Here is a 27,921-nt window from a genome sequence, read left to right as displayed (position 1 = left end):
GGGTCTCAAGAGAGTAAGTCTGTTGAATGCCTGCAAGATGGCTGTTTAGAGCAGTTTGTCGTTGAGCCTACTAGGGGAACAGCTATACTGGTTTGGGTGTTATGTAATGAATCTGAGGCAATTAGGGAGCTTAAGGTAAAAGAACCTTTAGGAGCCAGTGGTCACAATGTGATTGAGTTCATCTTGAAATTTGAGAGGGAGAAAGTAAAGTCTGACGTATAAATATTTTTCAGTGGAGTAAAGGAAATTACAATGGTTTGAGAGAGGAGTTGGCTAAAGTAAATTGGAAGAAGTTTCTGACGAGAATAACAGCAGAGGAGCAATGGTGTGAGTTTCTGGGAAAAATGAGGAAGGTGCAGGACAGATGTATTCTAAAAATGAAGAAATACTCAAATGGCAAAATAGTACAACTGTGGCTGACAAGGGAAGTCAAAGCTAATGTAAAAGCAAAAATTAGCATGAAGTTAGAAGATTGGGAAGCTTTCAAAAACCTGCAGAAAGCAACTAGCAGAATCATTAGGAGGGAAAAGATGAAATATGAAAGCAAGCTAGCAAACAATATCAAAGTGGACAGTAAAAGGTTTATCAAGTATGTATAAACTAAAAGAGTGATATGAGTGAATATAGGACCACAAGAAAATGAGGCCAGAGAAATAATAACAGGGGACAAGGAGATGGCAGATGAAAATGAGTGTTTTGCATCAGTCTTCGCTGTGGAAGGCACTAGCAGTATGCCAGATGTTGTAGTGTATATTGAAAGAGAAGTGAATACAGTTACTATTACAAGGGAGAAAGTGCTCAAAAAGCTGAAAGACCTGAGGGTACATAAGTCACCCAGACCAGATGAGCTGCATCCTAGGGCCCTTAAAGAGGTAGCGGTAGAGATTGTGGAGGCTTTAGCAACGATTTTTCAAAAATCATTGGGTTCTGGCATGGCACCAGAAGACCAGAAAATTGCAAATGTCACTTCACTCTTTATGAAGGGAAGAAGGCAGCAGTAAGGGAATTATAGACCAGTTGGCCTGACATTAGTGGTTGGGAAGATGTTGGGAGTCAATTGTTAACGATGACATTATGGAGAACTTGGTGATACAGGGCAAGATAGGACAAAGTCAGCGTGGTTTCCTTAAGGGAAAATCTTGCCTGACTAACCTGTTGGGAATCTTTGAAGAGATTACAAATAGGGTAGATAAAGGGGATGTAGTGGTTGTTGCATATTTGGACTTTCAGAAGGGCTTTGACAAGGTGCCACACATGAGCCTGCTTACCAAGTTAAGAGCCCATGATATTGCAGGAGAATTACCAACAAAGTTAGAGCATTGGCTGATTGGTAGGAGGCAATAAAAAAAGATAAAAGGATCCTTGTCTGGTTGGCTGCCAGTGACTAGTGGTCTTCCGCAGGGGTCGGTGTTGGGACTGCCTCTTTTCATGCTCTATATAAATAATTTAGATGATGAAGTAGATGGCTTTGTTGCCAAGTTTGCAGAGGATATGAAGATTGATAGAGAGGCAGGTAACATTGAGGTAGGCTGCAGAAGGACTTATACAGATTAGAAAAATGGGCAAGAAAGTGGCAGTTGAAATACAATGCTGGAAATTGCATGGTCATGCATTTTGGTAGAAGAAATAAGTGTGCAGACTATTTTCTGAACGGGGAGAAAATCCAAAAGTCTGAGATGCAGAGGAACTTGGGAGTCCTTGTGTAGAACAACCTGAATGCTAACTTGCAGGTTTGCATTCATTTCAAGAGGTCTAGAATACAAGAGCAGGGATGTGATGCTGAGGCTTTATAAGGCCTCACCTTGAGTATTGTGAACAGTTTTGGGCTCCTCATCTAAGAAAAGATGTGCTGGTATTGGAGAGAGTCCAGAGATGGTTCACAAGGATGATTCTGGGAATGCAAGGGTTATCATACGAGGAACATTTGACGGCTCTGGGTCTGTACTCACTGGAATTCAGAAGGATTGGGGGGGGTCTCATTGAAACCTTTCGAATGTTGAATGGCCTAGACAGAGCAGATGTGGAAAGAATGTTTCCCATGGTGGGAGAGTCTAGGACAAGAAGACACATCTGCAAGATAGAGGGGCATCTATTTAAAACAGAGATGTGGAGAAATTTATTTAGCCAAAGGATGGTGAGTTTGTGGAATTTGTTATCACAGGCAGCTGTGGAGGCCAGGTCATTGGGTGTATTTAAGGCAGAGATTGATAAGTTCTTGATTGGACATCAAAAGTTACTGGGAGAAGGCTGAGGAGAGGGGTTGAGGAGGGGAAAAAAGGATCAGCCATGATTGAATGGCAGAGCAGATTCAATGGGCCAAATGGCCCAATTCTTATGGTCTCGTGGTCTTATAAAATGTTGACTGTTGATTCTTTTCCATATTTGCATTCTGGCCTGCTGAGTTCCTCCAGCATTTTGTGTGTGTTGCTTTGGATTTCCATATTCTGCAGATTTTCTTGTGTTTGTAACAGTTTTATGGTGATTGGTGGAAAGTGTAAGAGTGATGTCAGAGGTAATTTTTTTTATGCACGGAGTGGTGAGTGCATTGGAATGCAGTGTCTGGGTGGCAGTAGAGTCAGATACACTCAGAAGATTCAAGAGACTCCTAGGTAGGCACGTGAATGAAAGAAAAAAATGGAGCGCCATGTGGGAAGGAAGGGTTAGATTGATCTTGCGGAAGGTTAAAAGGTCAGCACAATATTGGGGGCCAAAGGGGCTGTACTATGCTGCACTGTTCTATGTTCTACGATAAAGTCCTTCATTATTTATAATAGTTCTATTACATTTACCCTTAATACTCCTTATTGTAAGGAAAATTTTCATTTTCCTTCAATAACCTTGCATTATTCCAGTAAGTCTCACTAACTCTTTGGCTGTGATGGATGTGTGATATGTATGGCTGCTTAGTATTTTTTAATTTTTTATTTTTATTAGTTTTTTTATTAGTTGTTCAAAACATTTTACAAATTAAAAACCCCAAATCCCAATGAGGAACATTAATGCAGTGCAAAATTAAGCATACAATAACAATATGCTACAAAGGAAGAGAATTAACAAAAAAGCACCTAAATTAAAGACAAGTAAGCTTAGTAACCTCCCCAAGCCCCACAACACAAGAAAAAACAACAACAACTCCAGATCAACCGCAACTCAATATAGAGAGTATAAGTCAGAACAGTCAAACTCCCAGACTGTGAATACACTTAGCAACAGAGGATAATAATGCCTACTACCAGAAAAAAAAGGGAGCTGAAAGCAAGGGACCGAAAAGAAGAAGAAAAAAAAAACAAAAACCCTAGTCAAGAGGAAGGTTATGAAAGTACTCGATAAAAGGTCCCCAGACCTTATGGAACTTTAGATCCGAATTCAGAACTGAATAATGATTTTTTTCGAGGTCCAAGCAGGCCATAATGTCGTTAAGCCATTGCGCATGAGTGGGCGGGGCAACATCTCTTCATCTAAGGAGGATCAAGCGTCTAGCCAGGAGAGAGGCAAAGGATAATATTCGGCATTTGGTCGGACCCAGACATAAATCTGTCTCGCCCCAAAAAACGAACAGAGCAATTAAGGGGTTTGGTTCTAGGCGCTGATTCAGAATACACGATAACGTAGTGAAGACATCTTTCCAGAATTTCTCCAAACTAGGACAGAACCAGTACATATGGATGAGAGAGGCCATGCCCCTCTTGCATTTATCACAGAACGGACTAATGCTAGGGTAGAATCGAGATAGTTTAGATTTAGACATATGGGCTCTATGAACAATCTTAAACTGTAAAAGGCAATGGCGAGCACAAAGAGAGGTTGAGTTAACCGATTTGAGAACTGAGTCCCAGCTCTCCTCGGATAAGGAGATATTTAAATCCTGCTCCCAGGCCATTTTAATTTTATCCACAGGGGCCCATTGTAAGGCTGCTAGTTTATCTCGGATAATTGATATTAAACCTTTACCTAGTGGATTGATGGAAAGAAATAGGTTCATAGCATTTTTCGCAGGCATTTCAGGAAAGTTAGGAATTAAAGGAGCAATAAAGTGTCGGATTTGGAGATATCTGAAAAAATGAGCGTTAGGCAGATTGAACTTAACAGAGAGCTGCTGAAAAGAGGCGAAGCGATTATCAATGAAAAGATCTTCAAAATGTCTAATGCCCTTCCTATACCAAACATGGAATGCTGAATCGTACGTAGTAGGTAAAAAAAGGTGATTATGTGCAACAGGGCTGGAAACGGAGAACCCCTGGAAGCCATAGGATTTCCTGAACTGAGCCCATATACGCAAAGTGTGTCTAACGAGAGGATTAGCTATTGATCTGGGCAGACTACTAGGGAGTGCAGAGCCAAGAAGTGCAGATATAGATAATTCTTTAGTGGAGCTCAACTCCATTGCCACCCAGTTAGGGCACTCAGATTGGCCGTGGAAGAAAGACCAAAAGGTAGCACAACGTATATTAGCTGCCCAATAACATAAGCGAAAGTTAGGTAAAGCCATGCCACCCTCTTTTTTAGATTTTTGGAGATGTATTTTATTAATTCTAGAACGCTTATTCTGCCACAAATATGACAAAATAATAGAGTCTAAGGAATCAAAAAAAATTTAGGAATAAAAATTGGGATAGATTGAAATAAGTATAAAAATTTGGGGAGAACATACATTTTAACAACATTAATACGACCTACCAAAGACATAGATAGAGGTGACCATTGTACCAGATTCTGTTTTATAGCATATGAAAGATTGGCAAAGTTTTCACGAAAGAGATCTTTAAACTTCCTTGTGACTGTAATTCCAAGATAAATAAATTGATTATGGACTACTTTAAAAGGGAGATCACGAAATGTTAGTTCTTGTGCTTCTTTATTAATTGGGAAAAGTTCACTCTTATGTAAATTAAGTTTATAGCCAGAGATCTGGCTAAACTGGTCAAGAAGTGAAAACATTAGAGGTAAGGATGTAGACGGATTTGAGAGAAAGAGTAATAAGTCATCAGCATAAAGAGAAACTTTATGCTCAACACCCCCTCTCCAAATCCCGGTCAATTCAGGATAGTTTTGAAATGCTATCGCCAGAGGTTCTATAGCCAAATCAAAGAGAAAGGGACTGTATTTTTTTAATTTAAAGATGCAGCATGCTACCTGGCTCTGCCAGTCAATGAGACCACACCACCCAATTACACCCCTGTGACCAGTTAAACCTACTAACCTGTGCGACTCTGGGACGTGGGAGGAAACCAGAGCATCCGGAGGAAACCCACGCTGTCACAGGAAAAATTTACAGACAGCGGTGGGAATTGAACAGGGGTTGCCAGTGATGTAATAATGATACGCTAAGTACTATGCTGCAGTGACAGCTGGTATTTAACAGGTATAGACACAAGAGATCCTGCAGATGCTGGAAATTCAGAGTAACAGAAAGCAGGTCCTGTTTATGTTGATGCTAGGGCGTTCTGTTCAAATAAAGAGTAAATGCCAATTTTTCATCAAAAAATCTTTTGAGGCACGGGTTAAATTGTGTTGCCCTGGTGAATTTAAACACCAGTGATTCGACTAGTTTATCTTGTAATGTGTTCTAGGATCCATGAGGGAATCCTTATGATCTGTAAGCATTGTGAACGCTGAGCTGAATCTCCAGTATCTTTTGTGTTTATATTCTGAGCTGAAGATTCACAGATGGGGTGGTTTACAAACAGATGAAAGGAAAATAATTGAGAAATTTGACATATAGGTCCCAGCCCAAGAAGTGGAAAGATTATTGCAAGGGGCTTTGGTTATTGAGAGTATATGGAAAATTACTTTACAGTCAGGAATAAAAAGGGTGTGGTAAACTATGTATACCTGTCTGGACACGCCCCTCTGCTGACTGCTCCTGTGGCTCCTCCCACAGACCCCTGTATAAAGGCGATTGGGGCATTGCTCCTCCCTCAGTCTTTGACATGGTGTGGTGAACTACATATACCTGTCTGGTCACGCCCCCCCCCCCCCCCCCCCACCGCTGACTGCTCCTGTGGCTCCTCCCACTGACCCCGGTATAAAGGCGATTGAGGCCTGAGCCCAGCCCTCAGTCTCCAGGATGTAGCATGGTGGTCAATTGCTGCTTGTTCTTTCTTCCAGTCAATAAAAGCCGATATCTCGCCTCACGTCTCAGAGAGTTATTGATGGTGCATCACATGGTCATGCTCCCTTTTTGCTGTTAATAAAAGCCTATCGTTCACTTCCAGTCTCAGAGAGTTATTGATGGTGCATCAAAGGGTAAATGTAATACAACAGTTAAAATTGTTCTTATTTAATTCAGCTTTGTATAATAAACTTTATTTTATGCTCAAAATATATACAAGAAGTGCATATTTACTAAGGTTATTTCTGTGCAAATACTGTACACTGCTGTTTAAAATTCATGGCAAGAACACATAATAATAATAATTTAATGGAGGTACAGGCCATTCCAACCCAACAACCTCATGCCGCCCAATTCCACCCATGTGACCAATTAACCTACCAACTCATTTGTCTTTGGAAGGTGGGAGAAAACTGGAGCACCCAGAGGAAACCACACAGTCACGGGGAGAATGTACAAACCCTTCACATTGTAGCATCACATGGTAACGACGTCATGCTAACCACTATCCTACCGCGTAATAGTGTCACGTTAAACGCTATGCTACTGTGTGATAGTGTCATATTAAACGTTGTCCTACCGTGTGATAGTGTCACATTAAATGCTATCCTACCATGTGATAGTGTCATGTTAAACTCTATCCTGTGTGATAGTGTCACGTTAAACTCTATCCTACTGTGTGATAGTGTCACGTTAAATGCTATCCTATCATGTGATAGTGTCACGTTAAACTCTATCCTGCGTGATATGTCACGTTAAACTCTATCCTACTGTGTGATAGTGTCACATTAAATGCTATCCTACCATGTGATTATGTCACGTTAAACGCTATGCTACTGTGTGATAGTGTCATATTAAACGCTATCCTACTGTGTGACAGTGTCACGTTAAACGCTATCCTACCATGTGATAGTGTCATGTTAAAAACTATGCTACTGTGTGATAGTGTCATATTAAATGCTGTCCTACTGTGTGATAGTGTCACGTAAAACGCTATCCTATCATGTGATAGTGTCATGTTAAAAACTATGCTACTGTGTGATAGTGTCATATTAAATGCTGTCCTACTGTGTGATAGTGTCACGTAAAACGCTATCCTATCATGTGATAGTGTCACGTTAAACACTATGCCCCTGTGTGATAGTGACTGTTAAATACTATGCTACTATGCCAACCCAAGAGCTTGCTGAACATTTACATTTTGTTCCCTGTGCCCTGTTTGCGAAGGAGACAAGAACTTGGGAGTTTGAGAACTGCAGGAGGAACTCAGCATGAACGAATGGGAAGAGAAGCTGAGTTGGCGTTTCAGGTCAATGGTTCTTCAGCAGAACCGGAAAAGTGAGAGAATAAGAATGTTACGTTGCAAAAAGGGTGCAGGGGGTGGAGTGGACAAAGGAAATGTCTGTGGTAGGGTGCAGATCAAAGTTTTAAATTACTTTAAATACCAGCAGTTAGAGACAGAAGACAAAAGAAACGAAGGAGCTAATTAAAAGGAAATAGCCAGCAATGTCTGTTGAGAGACGAGAGAACTAAAAGATTCAAAATTGATTCAAAATTGTTTAATGTCATTTCTGGTTCATGAGTGTAGAGGAGAATGAAATAATTGTTACTCTAGATCCAATGCTGTACAAAAGTAAAGACAATAATTAAAAAAACACAATAATTATAAATACATAAGATAGCTCATCTATAAATTGATTGTATGTCCAGAAAGTAATGGTATGGCCATGAGTATCTGTACTTAAGGTAGCTCTGACTCTCCCTTTAGGTGCCTTGCCATTCAGTGTGAGTGATCATGTCTCTCCATCCATCACACTCTGACGGAATGATAAACTAGTGGTGGTGTTGATCAGCCTTACTGCTGGGAAAAGTAGCTATCTGTGAGTCTGGTGCTACACTGCCTCCTCCCTGATGGAAGTGAGAGAAACAGTCCACAAGCAGGGTGTGTTGAATCTTTCATGATGTTACTGGCCCTTTTCTGGCACCTTTCTGTATATACAGTATGTTCTTGATGGCTGGTAGGCTGGTGCTGGAGGTATTTTTAAAGATTAAAGATGACCTTTATTTGTTCCATGTATATTGAAACATTTGCATCAATGACAAATACAGTCCAAGAATCTGCTGGGGGAAGCTTGCAGGTATCATCACGTTACTGGCCAGCATAGCATGCTCACAACTTACTAACCCTAACCTGTGTGTCTTTGGAATGTGGGAGGAAACCCATACAGTCACAGGGAGAATGTACAAAGTCCTTACAGAAAGTGGGGTGAATTGAACCCCAATCGGTGATCTCTGGCATTGTAAAGCATTACACTAACCACTATGCTTCCAGCATTTGAGACAGAAGAGAAAAGAAAACCAAAGAACTAGTGGAAACAAAATATCCAGCAATGTCCGTCAAGCAAAGATAGTATAACTGTGAACTGTGAAGAGTAACTGTGAATCTCAGGGTAGTATATGGTGATATACATGTACTTACATAATACACCATACCCGTGTTATAGGGAAAGGTTAAATAGGTTAGGACTTCATTCACTAGTGATTAGGAGGAAGAGGGGAGATTATGAGGGGTATAGGTAGGGCAAATTCAAGCAGGCATTTTCCATTGAGGTAAGGTAAGAGTAGAATTAAAGATCATAGGCTAAAGGTGAAAGGTGAAATATTTAAGGGAACCTGAAAGTGAAGATCTTCATTCAGAGGGTGGTGCATGTGTGGAACAAGTTGCTATTGGAAGTGGTAGATGCGGATTCAATTGTAATATTTAAAAGAAGTTTGGATAAGTGCAACAATTTCAGGTAACCAGCTTCTGTTTGCATTGAGCTGGATATTTCAGTTACACCTTCTACTTTTGTTTTTGTTCTCTTGTCTCCATTTAAAGTAATGGTTCCCTTGACAACTGCACCGTATCACAGACATTCCCACTATTGTCTCCAACCTTCTTCCCTTTCTGCAACTTAACCCATGCTTGTTTCCACATCTCTGCAGTTCTGAAGAGTGACAGTGACCTTGAACGTTACCTTTGCTTCATCTGATATCCGGGAAAAGTTCACAAGCAATCGAGGACATTCAAATTATCGTCATTGTTGTCGTACAGGAAATGCTGCGATTTATGGTCTCCACGTTAGCCGAACAGTTAGTATGGCACAATTACAGCTCTGGGCATCTGTCATGTTTTATAACTCCCAAAAGGAATCAAAAGGAAAACACAGGAGCCAGGAATACTTGTGTACTCAGTTAATCTTTAGTGAGGTGCTCTCATGTGACGTGCTGCCATTATGACAAATGCCATTCATGTGCCTCTCACACATAACCCACAATGAATTATATAAACAAACAAATAATGCTTCATCAAACAATATATTTTCAATATTACTCAAATATTAAAATACCACACGTCTCCCTGCTTAGCTCAATGTAAAAGACGTCTCAACTCCAATGAGGGACATTTTTGCTCTCCAATACATCTTAATTATACAGTATACAATACAATTCAGTTACTATATCGATATCTACAGCATAGTAAGTTTTAAATTGTCCTGCTCAAGCCTAAAAATGCAATCACTGTGGAGGATTTTTTACTTTTTTGCGATAACATCTTTCCTGACAGTAGTAGTGGTAGTGGTGGGGGTGGGTCACTCTGCTTGGCAGGTGAGACTTGTGCCTGTGAAACAATCTCAGGTTCTGAGACTACCTCCATGGTGGTTGCAGGAGTTGACTCTGGGACTGCAGAAAGCGGTTCTGACAGTTCTGGACATCTTTCTTCTCTAAGAACTGACTCAGCACTCCTCAACTGATCAATGTGTTGTCTCCAGATGACATCAGATACAAATCCCCAGTGTGTAGGAGAGTGCTTCAGTTCTGTCCTTACTTTCCAAGTACCAACTGCTTGTCCATGAGTGAAACATCGAACATCGAACCTCCTTGTTTGAGGAGCCAGAATTGTCTCAGCTATTCTGAGATTGAGTTTGAGGACATCCAAGCGTTCGAATGAGATGCACGGGACAACCCAATAACTACATTACTAGTGTGCTGTTGGTTGTGGAGGGCACTGCATTGCGGTATGCAAGGAGGAAATTGGTGAGCTTCTGATTCTGTGTCATTGTAGTGTGTTCTGGTGACATTGTTCACAGTGCTTTCTTTTGACTCTGGACAAACCTTCCCACCAAGCCATTTGTTGCAGGGTAGCATGATGCAGATGTAATAGGTTTTATTCCATTCACTTTCAGGAATGACTGCAACTGTTCCACAAACTGTGGTCCATTGCCACTGACTAAGTGGAACAGCAAACCATAAGACATAGGAGCAGGATGAGGCCATTTGGCTTATTGAGTCTGCTTTACCACTTAATCATGGCTGATCCTTTTATTCTCCTCCTCAGCCCCATTTCCCAGCTTAAATACACCCAATGACCTGGCCTCCATAGCTGCACGTGGCAACAAATTCCACAAATTCACCACCCTCTGGCTAAAGAAATTTTACCGCATCTCTGTTTTGAATGGATGCCCCTAACATTGCATTTGCCTTCCTCACCACCGACTCAACCTGCATGTTAACCTTTAGGGTGTTCTGCACAAGGACTCCCAAGTCCCTTTGCATCTTAGAGTTTTGGATTTTCTCCCCATTTAGAATATAGTCCACACATTTATTTCTACTATCAAGGAGCATGACCATGCATTTTCTGACATTATATTTCATTTGCCACTTTGTTGCCCATCCTCCTGATCTGTTTAAATCCTTCTGCATCCTCCCTGTTTCCTCAACACTACCTGCCCTTCCACCACTCTTCGATTCATCTGCAAACTAGGCAACAAAGCCATCTATTTCATCATCTAAATCATTGATCTACAACATGAAAAGAAGTGGTCCCGACACCGATCCCTGTGGAACACCACTAGTCATTGGCAGCCAACCAGACAAGAATCTTTTTATTCCCACTCACTGCCTTCTTCCAATCAACCAAAGCTCTAACCATCTTACTAACTTGACAAGAGGCTTCTCAACACATCAGCAGTGTGTGAGGCTGTAGTGGAGGCTATTTGGAACACTCCTGGCTACTTTGTAGCTGCATCCACTGCTACCAAGAAATTTGTGTCCAAGAATGCTCCAGCAAGACCCACCAGTACCCTCTGACAGGGCAATGCAGGCCATTTCCAGGGATGGAGAGGTGTTGGGGATGTGTTGGCATCCTGCACAGTGCAAGGAAAGCTTCTCGATCTGCTGATCTATCCCAGGCCACCAGACAAAGCTTTAATTTTGACCATGCCTTGATGATTGCATGTAACCCCTATAACACTTTAGCTCTCAGCTTGGATGGTATGACAACTTTCAATACCCACTTAAAGCAGTCACCGTCAAGGGTGAGTTCATCCCAGCACTAGTAAGATTGGGGAACTGGCATTTCTGCTGCATATTCCAGCCATCTTGGATTACCAAGTAGATCTGAGATAGTGTGAGGTCATTTCTCTTCTTTTTGTTTTAATTTAAACATCTCTTTGCCTTTCCGAAGAAAAAATATGCTGCACTTCAACAGGTAGGTAGTAATCTTGGATTGGTTTTAAAACATCCTCACCACCACTGTTATGTTTTGTAACTCCGGAAACTAGTCGAAAGAAAACCACAGGAGCCTGGAACATTTATGTAGTTTTTCTTTAATGAGGCATTCACATATGAGATGGTGGCATATGCCATTTACGTGCTTCTTATGTATAGCACATTACAAATTATGTAAACAAAGAAAGAATGTTTAATCAAACAATATATTTACAATATTCCTCTAATATTACTGAAATATTAAATACACTACAGCATCTGGGTTTGGAGTTCCAACGCCATCTGTAAAAAATTTGTATGTCCTTCCTGTGAGTGCGTGGATTTCCTCTGGGTCCTCCATCTCCTCCTGCATCTCCAAGACACACTGGTTAATAGGTTAATTGGCCACTGTAACTTATCCTGCGATTAAGCTCAGATTAAATAGGTGAGTTGCAGGGCAGTGTGGCTCACTGGGCAGGAAGGCCCTCTGTATCTCTAAATAAGTAAATAAATTGGAACAAACAGAATGCTTGCAGTGTCATGGATGCTGTCCTTTGAATTAGATATGAAAACAAGCCACTGCCTACTCTGTCAGGTGGACGTAAAACATTCCCATGATACTAATTTGAAAAAAGAGTTCTCCTTCGTGCATTAATTATCTCTCAGTCAAAATGATTAATAATGTGCTGGTGATTTTTACTTTGCAGATACAGGAACTTGCTGTGTTAAATATTTACTATGTCCTATATGCAAAGCAATACCTAAAAAGCACTTTATTGGCCATAAAAACAAGTTAAGAAACTTGATATTGTATAAGGTGCTACAGAAATACAAGGTTCATTTCTTTCTATCTGAAGTTCCCACAAATGGCAATGAAACCAGTGACCAATTTTTTTTCATGCAAACACGAGGAAATCTGCAGATGCTGGAAATTCAAACAGCACACACAAAATGCTGGTGGAACACAGCAGGCCAGGCAGCAACCATAAGGAGAAGCACTGTCGACGTTTTGGGCTGAGACCCTTCGTCAGGACTAACTGAAAGGAGAGATACTAAGAGATTTGAAAGTAGTCTGGGGAGGGGGAAATGCGAAATGATAGGAGAAGACCGGAGGGGGTGGGATGAAGCTAAGAGCTGGAAAGGTGATTGGCGAAAGTGATACGGAGCTGAAGAAGGGAAAGGATCATGGGATGGGAGGCCTCGGGAGAAAGCAAGGAGGAGGGGGGAGCACCAGAGGGAGATGGAGAATAGGCAGGGTGATGGGCAGAGAGACAGAAAAAAACCAAACAACTAAATATGTCAGGGATGGGGTAAGAAGGGGAGGAGGGGCATTAACGGAAGTTAGAGAAGTCAATGTTCATGCCATCAGGTTGGAGGCTACCCAGCCAGTATATAAGGTGTTGTTCCTCCAACCTGAGTGTGGATTCATCTTGACAGTAGAGGAGGCCATGAATAGACATATCAGAATGGGAATGGGACGTGGAATTAAAATGTGTGGCCACTGGGAGATACTGCTTTCTCTGGCGGACCGAGCATAGGTGTTCAGCGAAACTGTCTCCCAGTCTGCGTCGGGTCTCACCAATATATAAAAGGCCACACCGGGAGCACCGGACATAGTATACCACACCAGCCGGAGATGTCTTCCTTTTTTAAACAAAGGGGCTTCCCTTCTTCCACCATCAACTCTGCTCTCAAACGCATCTCTCCCATTTCCCGCACATCTGCCCTCACCCCATCCACCCGCCACCCCACTCGGAATAGGGTTCCCCTTGTCCTTACCTACCACCCCACCAGCCTCCAGGTCCAATGTATAATTCTCCGTAACTTCTGCCACCTCCAACAGGATCCCACGACCAAGCACATCTTTCCCTCCCCTTCCCTTTCTGCTTTCCGCAGGGATCACTCCCTACGCGACTTCCTTGTCCACTCGTCCCCCCATCCCTTCCCACCGATCTTCATGCTGGCACTTACCCTTGTAAGCAGAACAAGTGCTACACCTGCCCTTACACTTCCTCCCTCACCACCATTCAGGGCCCCAGACAGTCCTTCCAGGTGAGGCGACACTTCACCTGTGAGTCGGCTGGTGTGGTATACTGCGTCCGGTGCTCCCAGTGTGGCCTTTTATATATTGGTGAGACCCGACGTAGACTGGGAGACCATTTCACTGAACACCTATGCTCGGTCCACCAGAGAAAGCAGGATCTCCCAGTGGCCACACATTTTAATTCCACGTCCCATTCCCATTCTGATATGTCTATCCATGGCCTCCTCTATTGTCAAAATGAATCCAAACTCAGGTTGGAGGAACAACACCTTATATACCGGCTGGGTAGCCTCCAACCTGATGGCATGAACATTGACTTCTCTAACTTCCGTCAATGCCCCTCCCCCCTTCTTACCCCATCCCTGACATATTTAGTTGTTTGTTTTTTTTCTGTCTCTCTGCCCATCACCCTGCCTGTTCTCCATCTCCCTCTGGTTCTCCCCTGTAAGAAGAGAAAGGGTTAAGGTTAGACTGTGCTAAGATCTAAGCTTACAAAACATATGCTGACACATTGCTAAATAAGGATATAAGATTCTTGCAAAACTGTATAGGTACAATCTGTACCTTGTGGTAATCATGAAGAACTAAAAAGGAGTCATTAAGCTAGGAGCTGAGAGCGGAGGTGGATGGAACAGATGGAGATAAGCTGTACTCTTGTGGCTAACTCCAAGGCCGATGAGTGTTTTGAAAACTTGGCAGACATGGCTCTGCGGATGGCTAACTCCAAGGACAGAGGATATGAGAAAATGTGTATGTGACCCCCGAAATGTACAAGCCTGTGGGGAGGGGGAGAGTGGAGCTGACTATGAATAATTGTAGGAATGATACAGCAACTGAGGGACACGTGATAACCTACTTGAAACTGTATAAAAGGAAATGAAATGTAATGCTCTGGGCTCAATACTGCTGGAGCAGTTTTGGGTCCGACTCTGCAGACTCGTGAAAAATAAAGCTTTGCCGCTTTGCAGTTTGCTGAGACTCATGGTGTGAGTTATTTCTGATAGCTGGGGGTCTCGTCCGGGATCCCCACTCCGGTCGTGGAGGGCGAGAGGAAGGACATCGGAGAAGGTGCACCCTGCCGAGTTCGGCAGTCCCTGATTCCTTGCTCGTCGTCTGAAACGGCTTGAGCGAGTGAGATCCGGACAGCGCAAGGCGGCAAAGCAGGGAGGAAAGGAGACGGTTCTACGGCACACCGGGTAAGTGAGACTAGCTAACTGAGATCTAGGTGGGTGTGACCGGGTAAAGTAGGTGTGACGACACCTAGAGTAAAAAGAACCGGGCCGGGAAGGGAATAATGGGAGGGGGAAGCTCAAAGGAAGAGGAGCCGGAGAGTTCGGGTTTGTTCCCGAAGGTACCTCCTGATAGCCCCCTCGGTAGAATGTTTGCAGGATGGGGATATGGACGAACAAAGGGAAAGCAGAAAAAGAGAATGGTAGAATATTGCAAATTATGGTCCAAACAGCCAATAAAAGGGTCCTCGGTATGGTGGCCACCATTTGGGTCAGATGAGGATTGGGTTAGACAGGCCTTAAACATATATGTAAACTCTAAACCAAATGTGAGAGAGGAAGAAAATGAGTATGCCTCTTGCTGGGTTCCCGGACCAGGAGACTCCGCAAGAAGTTTTAAACTAGAAACTAAAACTAAGGAGGAAGAGCCTCCTTGGGAAGTGTTGAATCATCTACCTCCCCCTTATGTTCCCCGGCCCCAGCAGCCCGAACAAGCTGCTAGTGCTCCGCATCCGGATGATCCGCAACGGCAGGCGGAAGAGGAGAGGGAAAAGGAGAAGGGGAATGCCGGGGAACCTAAGTTTCCCCTGTTAAACCCGAACTGGGATAAGCAGACCGGAGAAGGTCAAGGAAACATGAGAGACATGAGGGAATTCCTGATAAAGGGAATAAGACAAGCGGTCCCCAAGGGTCATAACTTCACTAAGGCGTTCGGAAGCCACCAGAACCCCGATGAGACCCCAACTGACTTCCTGGATAGAATTCGGAAAAATATGCAACAATATGCGGGGGTAGACCCGGAGACAGAGGTGGGACAACAGCTAATTAGGGTAGAATTTGTATCGAAAGCCTGGCCAGACATTCGGAAGAAACTAGAGAAGATAGAGGACTGGAATTCAAAACCCTTGAGTGAATTACTGCGAGAAGCGCAGAAGGTGTTTGTAAGAAGAGATGAGGAGAAACAGAGAAAGACCGCTAGGATCATGGTCCAGACAGTGCGGCAGGTAACCACGGAAAACAGGGAAAAGAGGGGAACGTGGTCAGACCGAGGCAATGGCCAAGAACCAGGAAGGAAAACGCGAAGGACTCTAAGATGCTTCCACTGTAACGAGGAAGGACATTTTAAACGGGAATGTCCTAAGTATCGGCGAGAGGTCAGGTCATATGCCATGATGGAGGACGAAGACTAGGGGGGTCGGGGGTTCCTACCCTTGGGGAGAAGAAACTATCGACAGGAACCCCTGGTAAATCTGAAATTAGGTCCCCAAGGGTCAGATACAACCTTTATGGTAGATTCGGGTGCTGAAAGATCCAGTGTAATCCAGATACCTCCCGGCGCCCGAACAGGAACAAGAGTAATGAAGGTATCCGGCATCGGAGGAAAAACGATACAAGTACCCATTGTGGACAATGTGGAAGTCGGATATGAAGATAGGGCAACCAGGCAAGACCTTCTCCTTCTACCCTCCGCAGGATTTAACCTATTAGGAAGGGACCTGCAAGTGCAACTGGGCATTGGAACAGTGCCGAACAATGGAGAAATAATAGTAAAATTATTCGCATTAAAAGAAGAGGACGACCAGAAAATAGAGCCCGAGGTGTGGTATAGAGAGGGAAATAGGGGAGGATTGAACATCAGCCCTCTACAGATCACCTTGCTACCGGACGGTCGCCCAGTAAGGAGGAAGCAGTATCCCATTGCGATGGAAGGAAGAAAAGGGCTGCAGCCGGTAATTGAAGGGCTGATCGCAGATGGACTGCTGGAAGAATGTATGTCGCCATATAATACCCCCATCCTCCCGGTGCGAAAGCCGGACGGGACTTATCGGATGGTACAAGACCTGCGGGGTCTAAATGCAGTAGTCCAGACCCGATACCCGGTAGTACCCAACCCGTACACCCTGATGAGTAAAATCTCCCCTGACCATGAATGGTTCAGTGTAATAGATCTAAAAGATGCTTTCTGGAGTTGCCCGCTAGAAGAAAGCAGTCGGGACATGTTTGCGTTTGAATGGGAAAATCCTACAACAGGGCGGAAAAGACAACTCAGATGGACGGTCCTGCCGCAAGGATTCACTGAGTCACCTAACCTATTCGGGCAGGTCTTGGAGCAAGTACTAGCGGAATTCCAATGTGCTCCAGAGAACCAACTGCTACAGTATGTGGATGATTTATTACTATCCGGGCCAACACAGAAAGGGGTGCAGGAAGATACCATCAGATTACTGAACTTCCTAGGGAAAAAGGGGCTACGGGTCTCCAAGAAAAAGTTACAATTCGTGGAAAAGGAAGTAAGGTATCTGGGACACCGGGTCAGTAAGGGACAGCGAAGCATTACCCCAGAAAGGATAGCTGGAATAACAGGGATGTCGCTACCTCGTACCAAGAAGGAGATACGACAGTTCCTGGGGTTAGTGGGGTATTGTCGAATCTGGATTGAGAATTATACTCCCCTGGTGAGATTTCTGTATGATAAACTCGGGCAAGATGAGCAAACAGTAAAATGGACAAAGGAAGAGGAGCAAAAATTCAACTATATCAAGGGGCAATTGATCCGTGCTCCGGTGTTAGTCTTGCCAGCCCTGGAAAAACCATTCCAGCTGTACGTCAACAATGCCGAAGGAATGGCCCAAGGGGTACTCACCCAACTAAGAGGAGGAAAGCGGCAACCCGTGGCTTTCCTGTCAAAAATGTTAGACCCGGTATCGCGTGGATGGCCCACCTGTATCCAAGCAGTGGCAGCGACAGCGGTATTGGTAGAGGAAGCCCGGAAACTAACCTTTGGAGGGAAGATCACAGTGCATTCTCCCCACTCGGTCAGCACCCTACTAGCCCAGAAGGCACATCGGTGGCTCACTGACTCCCGCATTCTAAAGTACGAAACTATACTGATGACCGGAGAAGACCTAAACTTCGCAAAGGATTCCAGTTGCAACCCAGCCCAGTTCCTCTATGGAGGACTAGAAGAAAAGGAGTCAGAACACGACTGTATTGAATTGCTGGACTTGCAAACAAAGAGCCGGGAGGACTTACGGGAAGTTCCCCTGGGAGAAGGACAGGAATTGTATATAGATGGATCCTCACGATGTATTGATGGAGTACGGCACAGCGGATATGCCATCATTGACGGAGAGACTGAAAGAATAGTGGAGTCCGGGAGATTACCGGGAAACTGGTCGGCCCAGTCATGCGAATTATACGCACTCCAGAGGGCTCTGAGGATATTGGAGAAGAGGATCGGAACAATATACACTGACTCTAAGTACGCCTATGGGATAGTACATACCTTTGGGAAGATATGGAAAGAAAGAGGACTGATAACGGCCAGAGGAAAGGGACTGGCACACGAGCAAATGATAAGTATGACATTGGAAGCCCTGGCCCTACCAACTGAGATTGCGGTAATACATGTACCCGGACACCAAAAAGGATCAACACCTGAAGCAGTAGGGAACCGTCTAGCCGATGGGGAGGCCAAACGAGCAGCCGTTGAAGACCCGATCCAACTCCTGACCTTGATACCAGTGAGGGAAGGACTTACTAAACAACCTATGTTTACCCAAATAGAGATTGATAGCATGAACCAACTAGGAGCCCGAAAAGACACTGATGGTAAATGGACGGTCCCGGATGGGAGACAGGTACTAAATAAGGAAGTAACCCGCAACATCCTCCAACAGTTGCCCCATCAAACCCACTGGGGAGTACAGGCCATGTGCGACACAATTCTGAGGGACTATGTATGCAAAGGAATATACACACTGGCCCAGCAAGAGATAACTGGATGTCCGACGTGCCAGCGGATAAACAAGAAAGTGATGCGATCCACTCCAAGAGGTGGCCAGCCACTGGCCATGAGACCGTTCCATAGAGTCCAGATCGACTTTACCGAACTACCCTCAGTGCAGAGATGGAAGTACCTGTTAGTAATAGTGGATCATTTTACCCACTGGGTGGAAGCATACCCGACCACAAAGGCCGATGCGCCTACAGTAGCCCGAATACTACTAGAAAACATAATCCCCAGATATGGGATCATGGGGTCCATAGACTCGGACAGAGGAACACACTTTGCCTCCAAGACGCACCAGTTGATTTGTGATGCATTGAGTATCCAATGGAAATACCATACCCCGTGGCACCCCCAGAGTTCGGGACGGGTGGAAAGGATGAACAGTACCTTAAAGGCGCAATTGACCAAATTAATGCTAGAAACCAAGTTACCCTGGACTAAGTGTCTCCCCATCGCCCTGTTAAGAATCCGAACAGCACCCAGGAAGGATATAGGAATCTCCCCCTATGAAATGCTGTTTGGACTCCCGTATTGGAATAAGGTAGAAGGGTACCCCACGCTACAAGGGGGTGATATTTTTATAAGGAACTATTTACTGGCACTATCTCGTTCCTTTGCAGAACTGCGGAAGAAGGGTCTCTTGGCCCAGACTCCGCCGCTCGACTTTGCTTTACATCAGATCGTGCCTGGAGATTGGGTTCTGGTACGGACCTGGAAGCCGGAGAAGTTACAACCACAGTGGGAAGGCCCTTTCCAGGTCCTGTTAACCACCGAGGCGGCCGTACGAACAAAAGAGAAAGGGTGGACCCACGCATCCAGAATAAAGGGACCAGTTAAGCCTGAGGGACACACGGAGTGGACCTGTGTTCCCAGTGAAGAACCGTTGGTGGTGAAACTGAAAAGGCAACAAAAATGAACTCAATGTGGACTGTTACATTATTGACTGTAATATATTTAATTCTGTATGTGGGAAAAATAGAAGGGAAATGTGACAAGTGTAGGAACCGAGTTTTGGAGAAAGGAAAAGAACGACCCGGGGCCCTTGTGTCACATTCACATGTAAATGACCAATGTTATGGAAAAGAAAAAGAGGAATGTGAAGAGGGAGGAATAAAATATACCCTGAGAAAGAACAGGGGATACCCCGGTGGATCAGTGAGAGAAGAAAAAGGAGAAGGGAGAAGTTGGAGTGTACGAGAAAGTACATGCCCTGAGACAGAATGGATATGTGAAAGGAAAGAAAAAGGAAGGGCAGAGTTTGGTGGAGTCAGAAAAGAATGGGGAACCTATGGAAAAACAAGACCGGGAATGAAGGAAAACCTGTTTATAGACTTAGCAACTCGAATAGCTACAAGTTTAAATGTAAGTGACTGTTGGGTTTGTGGGGGACCCCACATGAGCGAGCAATGGCCATGGATAGGTGAGAGTTTGAGTGTGTGGGAGCTATTGGCTCATGATTGGGATAAGAAAAGGACTGGGAGGACGCAAGAATGGAAGTTAACAAACTATCCGGAAGGACAAGTATGTGTAGAAAGAAAAGGGAAGGTGAAAGTAGGAGAAAGCCCATGTCAGAGTATAAAGTTGGCTAAAACAAAAAATAATGCCACTTGGTGGCCCGAGGAGCCGACTTGGTACATAACTAAAGGGGCAAAGGACAATTGTACGGCTATGGGAAACAATTCGGGAATCTGGAATTGCAGTGGGCATAACCCGTACGAAGGAATTCCCAGTGTTTGGAAAGCCTGGCGGAAAGCAAGGAAAGGAGGATTTGTCCCAGAAGGTCTGTTCTGGATTTGTGGGAATCAGGCATACACCAAATTGCCGAAAGGATGGGGAGGAGTTTGTTTCTTAGGCCTTATAAGGCCAGAGTTCTTCCTCCTACCCCAGGATGAAGATAGGGAATTGGGAATCAAGTTATTTGACTCACTGAGAAGGGAGAAGCGGGAGAAAAAGGTGGGAGAATGGGGCGACGAGTGGCCTCCAGCACGCATCATTGAATATTACGGACCAGCAACTTGGGCCCAGGATGGGTCATGGGGTTACCGAACCCCGGTATATATGTTAAATCGAATAATACGCCTACAAGCTGTAGTAGAGGTGATCACCAACCAAACCGCATTGGCTCTGGAATTGCTGGCTGAGCAGCAAAGCCAGATGAGAACAGCCATATACCAAAATCGATTAGCATTGGATTACCTATTGGCCTCCGAGGGAGGGGTCTGTGGAAAGTTCAATCTGACAAACTGTTGCCTAAAGATAAATGATAATGGAAAGGCAGTGTTGAAAATATCCGACAAAATTCGGAAGTTGGCCCATGTGCCAGTACAAACTTGGAGATCCTTAGGGAACCTGAGTTGGCTGGATAGTCTGCTGGGAGGAAGCTGGTGGCGAATAGCCCTGTTAATATTAGGCGGAATACTCATAATGATAATCATATTACCATGCTTAATACCCTGCTTGAGAGCATTAATAACGCGAGTAGTAGTACAGGTAATGCAGCCAGGGAACCCAGCTGACCCGGCTAAAATGCTGTTGCAACGAGGCAGAGAACTGGAAGAGTGGAATCCCTGGACAAATCCTTAGCACACTCTAAAAAGAAAAAGGGTGGAATTGTAAGAAGAGAAAGGGTTAAGGTTAGACTGTGCTAAGATCTAAGCTTACAAAACATATGCTGACACATTGCTAAATAAGGATATAAGATTCTTGCAAAACTGTATAGGTACAATCTGTACCTTGTGGTAATCATGAAGAACTAAAAAGGAGTCATTAAGCTAGGAGCTGAGAGCGGAGGTGGATGGAACAGATGGAGATAAGCTGTACTCTTGTGGCTAACTCCAAGGCCGATGAGTGTTTTGAAAACTTGGCAGACATGGCTCTGCGGATGGCTAACTCCAAGGACAGAGGATATGAGAAAATGTGTATGTGACCCCCGAAATGTACAAGCCTGTGGGGAGGGGGAGAGTGGAGCTGACTATGAATAATTGTAGGAATGATACAGCAACTGAGGGACACGTGATAACCTACTTGAAACTGTATAAAAGGAAATGAAATGTAATGCTCTGGGCTCAATACTGCTGGAGCAGTTTTGGGTCCGACTCTGCAGACTCGTGAAAAATAAAGCTTTGCCGCTTTGCAGTTTGCTGAGACTCATGGTGTGAGTTATTTCTGACATCCCCCTTCCCCCTTTCTTTCTCCCTAGGCCTCCCGTCCCATGATCCTTTCCCTTCTCCAGCTCTGTATCACTTATGCCAATCACCTTTCCAGCTCTTAGCTTCATCCCACCCCCTCCGGTCTTCTCCTATCATTTCGCATTTCCCCCTCCCCAGACTACTTTCAAATCTCTTACTATCTCTCCTTTCAGTTAGTCCTGACGAAGGGTCGGCCCGAAACGTCGACAGTGCTTCTCTTTATAGATGCTGCCTGGCCTGCTGTGTTCTACCAGCATTTTGTGTGTGTTGTACCAATTTTTTTTCTGCCAGATTTGGATTTATTTATCACATGTACGTTGAAACATACAATGAAATGTGTTGCTTGCATTAACAACAAACTACACACCAGTGATATTAATCCTATTGTATTTCTTTGAATGTACCTCAGGGTAGGATATGGTGATATAATCTGATAATAAATTGACTTTGAACTTTCAGAAAATATATCGATTAAAGCTCTGTAATTTAAACAAAATACGGTAATTTCACGGCAAGTTAATTGCTCTTTTCTATTGTGTATTTGCATGTGATCTTTAATGCCTTAATTTAAAATGTTTGCCGTGCAACTTTCCAAAAAAAAAGGCAAGTAACACAGAGCTGCCTGATGCAGGCACAGGTGACGTCTGCATTGTGAGGCAGACAGTCTCAGTGCAGCGTCGGCAGCGGTGACCACGCATGCGTTGCGGTCGGGGGACCCGGAGGAAGACGGACAGGGACGGACCGAGGTTTGGCGGGTTGTTGTATATGTGTGGCGGCAGCAGTGAGGGGCAGATGATCGGGTTGAGTGAGGGTTAGAGGAGCGGGCGTCTGCTCTGGCCGGGTGTCTGATACGACAGGGAGGCAACGTGACTACGGCTTGGTGCCTTCCTTCCACTGCGCTAGTTATTCACACTTCTCGGGGCTGCTCGGCGCAACGGGACGCGGCCTAAATGTAATGCTCGTTCCATGAAATCCCACTGGCAGTAGCAGCGGCAGAAGAAGAGATCTGGAGCTTCTCTTCACCCTTTACTTCGGGGAGGACGTATAGGAGGCAGTCCGCTCTGTTAGGGCGGTGCTGAGCTGGTCCAAGCAGTGCAGCATCCCAAGAAGACGAGCTGGAAGGGGCGGGGAGGTTCGGTATTATTACATCTTTTTTTTTGTTTAAAGTGTCACCCTGTTTCAAAGGAATTAGCTTATTTCTAAATAATAGTTCTGAAAGTGTTACTTTAGAATGTCCTGATTCTTCCAAGATTCTGTAATCATCTTTTGCATCTCATTTTATGTCAACTGTTGGGTTTATGAGCTCAGCTATTTTAGCCCCTTTCCCCAGAAGATAGGGTTGAATTAATTGATGAGGAGGGATTGCACAAGCTATTCGTGGATATGCCAGATTTAAAGGGTAACTGAGGTGCTTGAAAATGGGGTTAAAGTTTTTATAGATTTTGCTGTAGGGCACAGAATAAGGGGATTTCAAATACAAGAGACTGCAGATGCTGAAATATGGAGCAACAGGCAATCTATTGGAATAACTGAGGGCAAGCAGCATGGAAGTGGGGTGTTTGGAGGAATTGTTGATTTTTTTTGCATCAAAACCCTGCATCACATGTAGTTTGATTGTAAAGTTAGAGCCAGAATATTTAAGGAATGTAATCAAAAATGAACTTAATAGCATGAGGTAATGAAAATCTGCAGCAAAACACAAAGGAACTAAAGGTGCTCAGTAAGTCAAGTAGCATCTATGGAGGGAAATGGTCACTCGACGTTTTGGACCAAGGAAGGTCCTCCAGCACTTTGTGCTGCTCTAGATTTCATAGAATCTTCAGTCTCTTGTAATGGAAATCTGGATCTGCTTTACATTGGTGATGGTTAAGAGGAGAGTGAAGATGTAAATTCTACTGCAATTGTTCAACAAGAGTGTTGAGGACTTATTGAGGCAAGGTGGGTTGATGGAACCCATGTGCCAGTCTGTCATCAACCAATTCATAGGGCTAAGGGGAGTGAAGGTCCCACTCTCTTCCTGGGAGATGATGGCACCAAGGTGTAAGATTTTCTATGCTACCAACCTAAGTTTAAAACCCAGGAGACTTTCAGGGGTGAAGGGATGGACATGCTGATGGGTTTGGGGTCAGACATCAGAATCTTAGGAAGTTCTTTAAATTCTTCTTTTAAGCTGTTTTATTTAGTAGCTGCTGCTTCGATTTTCCTTACATTTGAAGTTAGCTGAAGCAACAAACAATTTGGCAAATTTATAAAAGATGTTGCTCTTTGGTAGTTTTATGCATCTATTTTACCTTAATGCTTCACTTTTTAAGAAAAATACAGTCTACTATTAGACATTATAGATATGTTTGCAAGATTTTTAAAGCTATTAGCAATTTTTCTGGTCTCTTCCTGTGTAGGCTCCCAATTCCTGTCATGTCATCCGATGATCCTTTGATATCAGTGGGAAATCGTGAAAGTGAAGATGAAGTGATATTTGTGAGCGTATGTATTGTAAGCCTCGAGACTCCTGATTCTGCTCTGCTTTTTGTCTCTGGTCCTTTGTGTTATGGGAGACCTCTATTTCATGCAAGCAGAATTGCAACTCCATTTCATGTGATTTTCACCTGGAGTAATTGTCATGGCCATGCATAAATAGATGCCATATCATTCAAGGTGATAATTGCCAGAAGTGATTTGTTGTGGCTCTGAGTCTTCCTTATGAAGCCAAATGGTTATCAACCAGACCTAGTCACAGTACTTAAGGTGAACTGTGACTGAAGGCTGGTACTTTACCGTTATCAACTTTATTCGTCACATGTATTAAAAATTTGCTTTGGGGGTGTTGGTATGACATGCAACAAAAATAGTTCAACAGTTTTCAACAGTTATAAAGAATGATTTAAAATAAAGTTATCGGTTAAAGTATGGATGTGAAATAAAATACATAAATACCAGCATTTGTTTACAGTGTAAACAGCATTATAAAAAGTGGTATTAAGTGTTTACAGTGCAATGACTGAGGTAATAGAGGGGGTAGGGGTGAGGAGGAAATGGTTGATCAGATTATGGTAACTCTTGGGGGAAGAATCTTTTAAGGTGATAGGAAGGTTTTTTTAATAGCTCTATAGCACTTTCCAGAACTGTCTTTGGAATGCAGTGCTGAAATGTGTTTCCTTAGGTTGGACCTGTTCCTTGCATAAATGGGTTTTCCATTTACATTTATAAATTGACATTGTTTAATGCTGTTTTACATTGAGCTTTTATTTTATTTCTTTTTATTTTCTTTTATTTTCATTGCTTTGTTTTTCATCAGTCAAACCAGACCTTATTCCAAGACTTTATTTGGCATTCTCTTGCCCTTGAGTGCTGACATATGAGTAGGAATCACTAAAGCAAGATCACCTTTTATAAGAGGCAGGTTGCACTAGCTGTGCTCTATTATAACCATTTACTATCACTAGGATCAGTAGAGGATGTGATGTTGGCAACTGATCAAGTTTCTTTTGGTGCTGTAGAGTACTACCTTGTTATGCAAGCAGATTACATATTTTGAAAGGTGAGAAATAGTCTTGTGATAAGAAAGATTTTGGCTTGCTTGTCAGTTTGCTTATTGGTGAGCATGATTGAGTTCCAAATGACCTGATGTTGTGATCCTTGACAGATTCAAATGCAGCATAGTTTTATGTTCTATTTTGTGCCTTGATGGAATGGACTCAGGATTTGTGGGTTTACCTGAAATGCGATGAAAGAATGAGGGGTTGCCATGGGTAAGGATCACACATGTACTTGACGCAATATTTGGGCCACCACAAGTTACGTGGTACTGTTGCAAGGGTCTTGGCCCAAAACGTCAACTGTTTATTTTTTCCCATAGATGCTGCCTGTCCTGCTGAGTTCCTCCAGCATTTTGGGCATGTTGCTTGGATTTCCAGCATTTGCAGTTTTCTTGTTTGTGACATGGTACTGTTGGTTTGGCCTTTCATTGTGGTTCAAGTGACAATTTTAACTGCTTAATTTTCTCATCCTGAAAGTAATTTGCATGTAGACAGGTATGGTGATTACTTAATGCCTTTGTTTCCTAGTGTATATACAATTGTCACCAGAAGGGTGCCTTCAGGTACTTAAAGCTGAAACACTTCTCACTCTATCTTGTGAAGTGATAGCTCCCAGAGGTTCAACAGGATTCAGATGCTCTCCAACTCCTCCAAGCTGTACTTCCTGTATTGTTGGTCTTTAGCAGATACTGACATGCACTCTAGAATTTCATGTCTGCCAGTTGTTCTTTAATACCGAAATTCTAACTCTCGGTTAGAGAAATTCTAACATCCAGGCTCTCGATGCCACATCAAATTCTTATCAAACTTTAAAATAACATGCCAATGGAGTGCATAGGAGAAGTTTTATTATGTCAAAGGCACTGCTAAAATCATAACTTTGTTTATGATTTTTGAATTTGTTTTTATTTTATTTAGAGGGAGCGCAGAACAGGCCCTTCCTGCTCAATAAGCCGCATCACCCTGTAACCCACCTGTCTGACCCTCGTCTAATCCCAGGACAATTCACAATGACCTAATAACCTACTAAATATTGTGTCTTTGTAACGTGGGAGGAAACTGAAGTACCACGTTTACATGGAGAATGTAGAAACTCCTTACAGATGGTGTTGGAATTGAAGTGTGAACTCTGACACTCTGAGCTGTAATAGCATTGCGCTAGCCATTACGTTACCATGGCGCCCTTCTTGTCCTATCCCTCTTCAAACATCCATGACTCTTCACCTATGACCCTTGTTGTCCCATCCCTCAAAAAGCCAAGCTAGAACTGGCAAGTAAATTTATTTTTAAACTTGATGGAAAAGGAAGTAATATTTACTATGGCTGGCTAAAATTCCTGCATTTTCTGGTCACTTGAGCTACAATAGAAAGCCTAAGCTGCTTCTCCAGCTTTGTATGATGTCTGAGAATGAGCTGTCATTAAAGCTAAGATGGTTAATTTGTAGCACCTTATTTACAAAAATAAAATTCCTCATTGATCGAGGAATATTTCATTGTTTTGTACCTTATCCGTCTAGCTTTCAGAATCCATTAACCAAGTACCTTCAAGGCAAGGTCATCACCTAAGTGCATTCATCCACATTTTGCACTTTGAATTAATTTAGTCTTTCCTGAATTGTGTTCTGCAAAACATTACAACCATCTGTAAATTTTCTTCATGTAGTCTATTAGCATATTCATCAAGTCTTCATACAGCTAATCTGTTCAGCTATCTTAATCATATTGACTACATTGCATGTAATTTAGTTCGGTGTAGAACCAGGGGTTATTTCTGCAGATTCACCTTGATTTTATGCTTCACATGACTCTTCTTGTTTTGCTCTTTTTCCAGTACTATTGACATGATCTTTATTTCTGCATATTATATAGTTCCAAAGCCATATGTGTTAGAGTTAACAAGTTGTGGGCATGCAATGTTGGTGCTGGAAGCAGGCTGCCCAGTGCAATCATCGCTGAATTGATTTAACGCAAGCAATACATTTCACTGTGTGTTTTGATGTACAGTACATGTGGCAGAATAAAAGCAAATCTAATCTTTAATTTTTCTGTGAGTCTCTTGTAGAATGGATAGGTTGTGGCGGTATAGCAATCTTTAGCTTAGGCTTTTAAAACATCCTTTTAACTCTTTACTTGTTCTTTGTCTTAAGTGCTGTTCTCTAGTTGATGTCTTGGAAAGAAATCATTCTCTAATGGTTATGAGGTGGAAACTTCCAGTCAAAACATGATAATGGTTTGTTTTTCGAAGGAACCCTTAATTATTTTTTCTTTTCTTTTAAAATAACCTTTAATTATTTTTTTTTATTTTACATTTGACATTGGGAAGCACAAAGCAACTAAATGAAAATTTAAAGATCTGCAGATGCTGGAAATGGAAAGTAAAAACAGAGGCTGCTGGAAATACTAGCAAGTCGGCTGTACGCGTGGGTTATGGAAGACAGTTGATGTTTCAGGTTGAAGATCCTTTATCAGAACTAGGAAGGAAATTAGAAG

General features: G+C 43.2%; 1 protein-coding gene across 12 annotated transcripts in view; it reads left to right on the top strand.

Moving 5' to 3' along the window:
* znf451 (zinc finger protein 451) overlaps positions 1-27,921 on the top strand; it is a 95,574-nt gene that overhangs the window by 20,792 nt on the left and 46,861 nt on the right. For 2 of the 12 annotated variants that reach the window (XM_073056538.1, XM_073056541.1), the window contains exons 3-4: positions 7,340-7,450; positions 24,295-24,388. In XM_073056538.1, the coding sequence (XP_072912639.1) occupies positions 7,340-7,450; positions 24,295-24,388 (205 nt within the window). The other 10 variants (XM_073056547.1, XM_073056543.1, XM_073056539.1 and 7 more) reach the window with 9 other exon arrangements.

The sequence above is a fragment of the Hemitrygon akajei genome, chromosome 9 (genome assembly GCF_048418815.1).
Source record: "Hemitrygon akajei chromosome 9, sHemAka1.3, whole genome shotgun sequence".
Taxonomy (NCBI): domain Eukaryota; kingdom Metazoa; phylum Chordata; class Chondrichthyes; order Myliobatiformes; family Dasyatidae; genus Hemitrygon; species Hemitrygon akajei.
The sequence above is the reverse complement of the archived record's forward strand: the minus strand, read 5'-3'. Positions and strand labels throughout refer to the sequence as shown.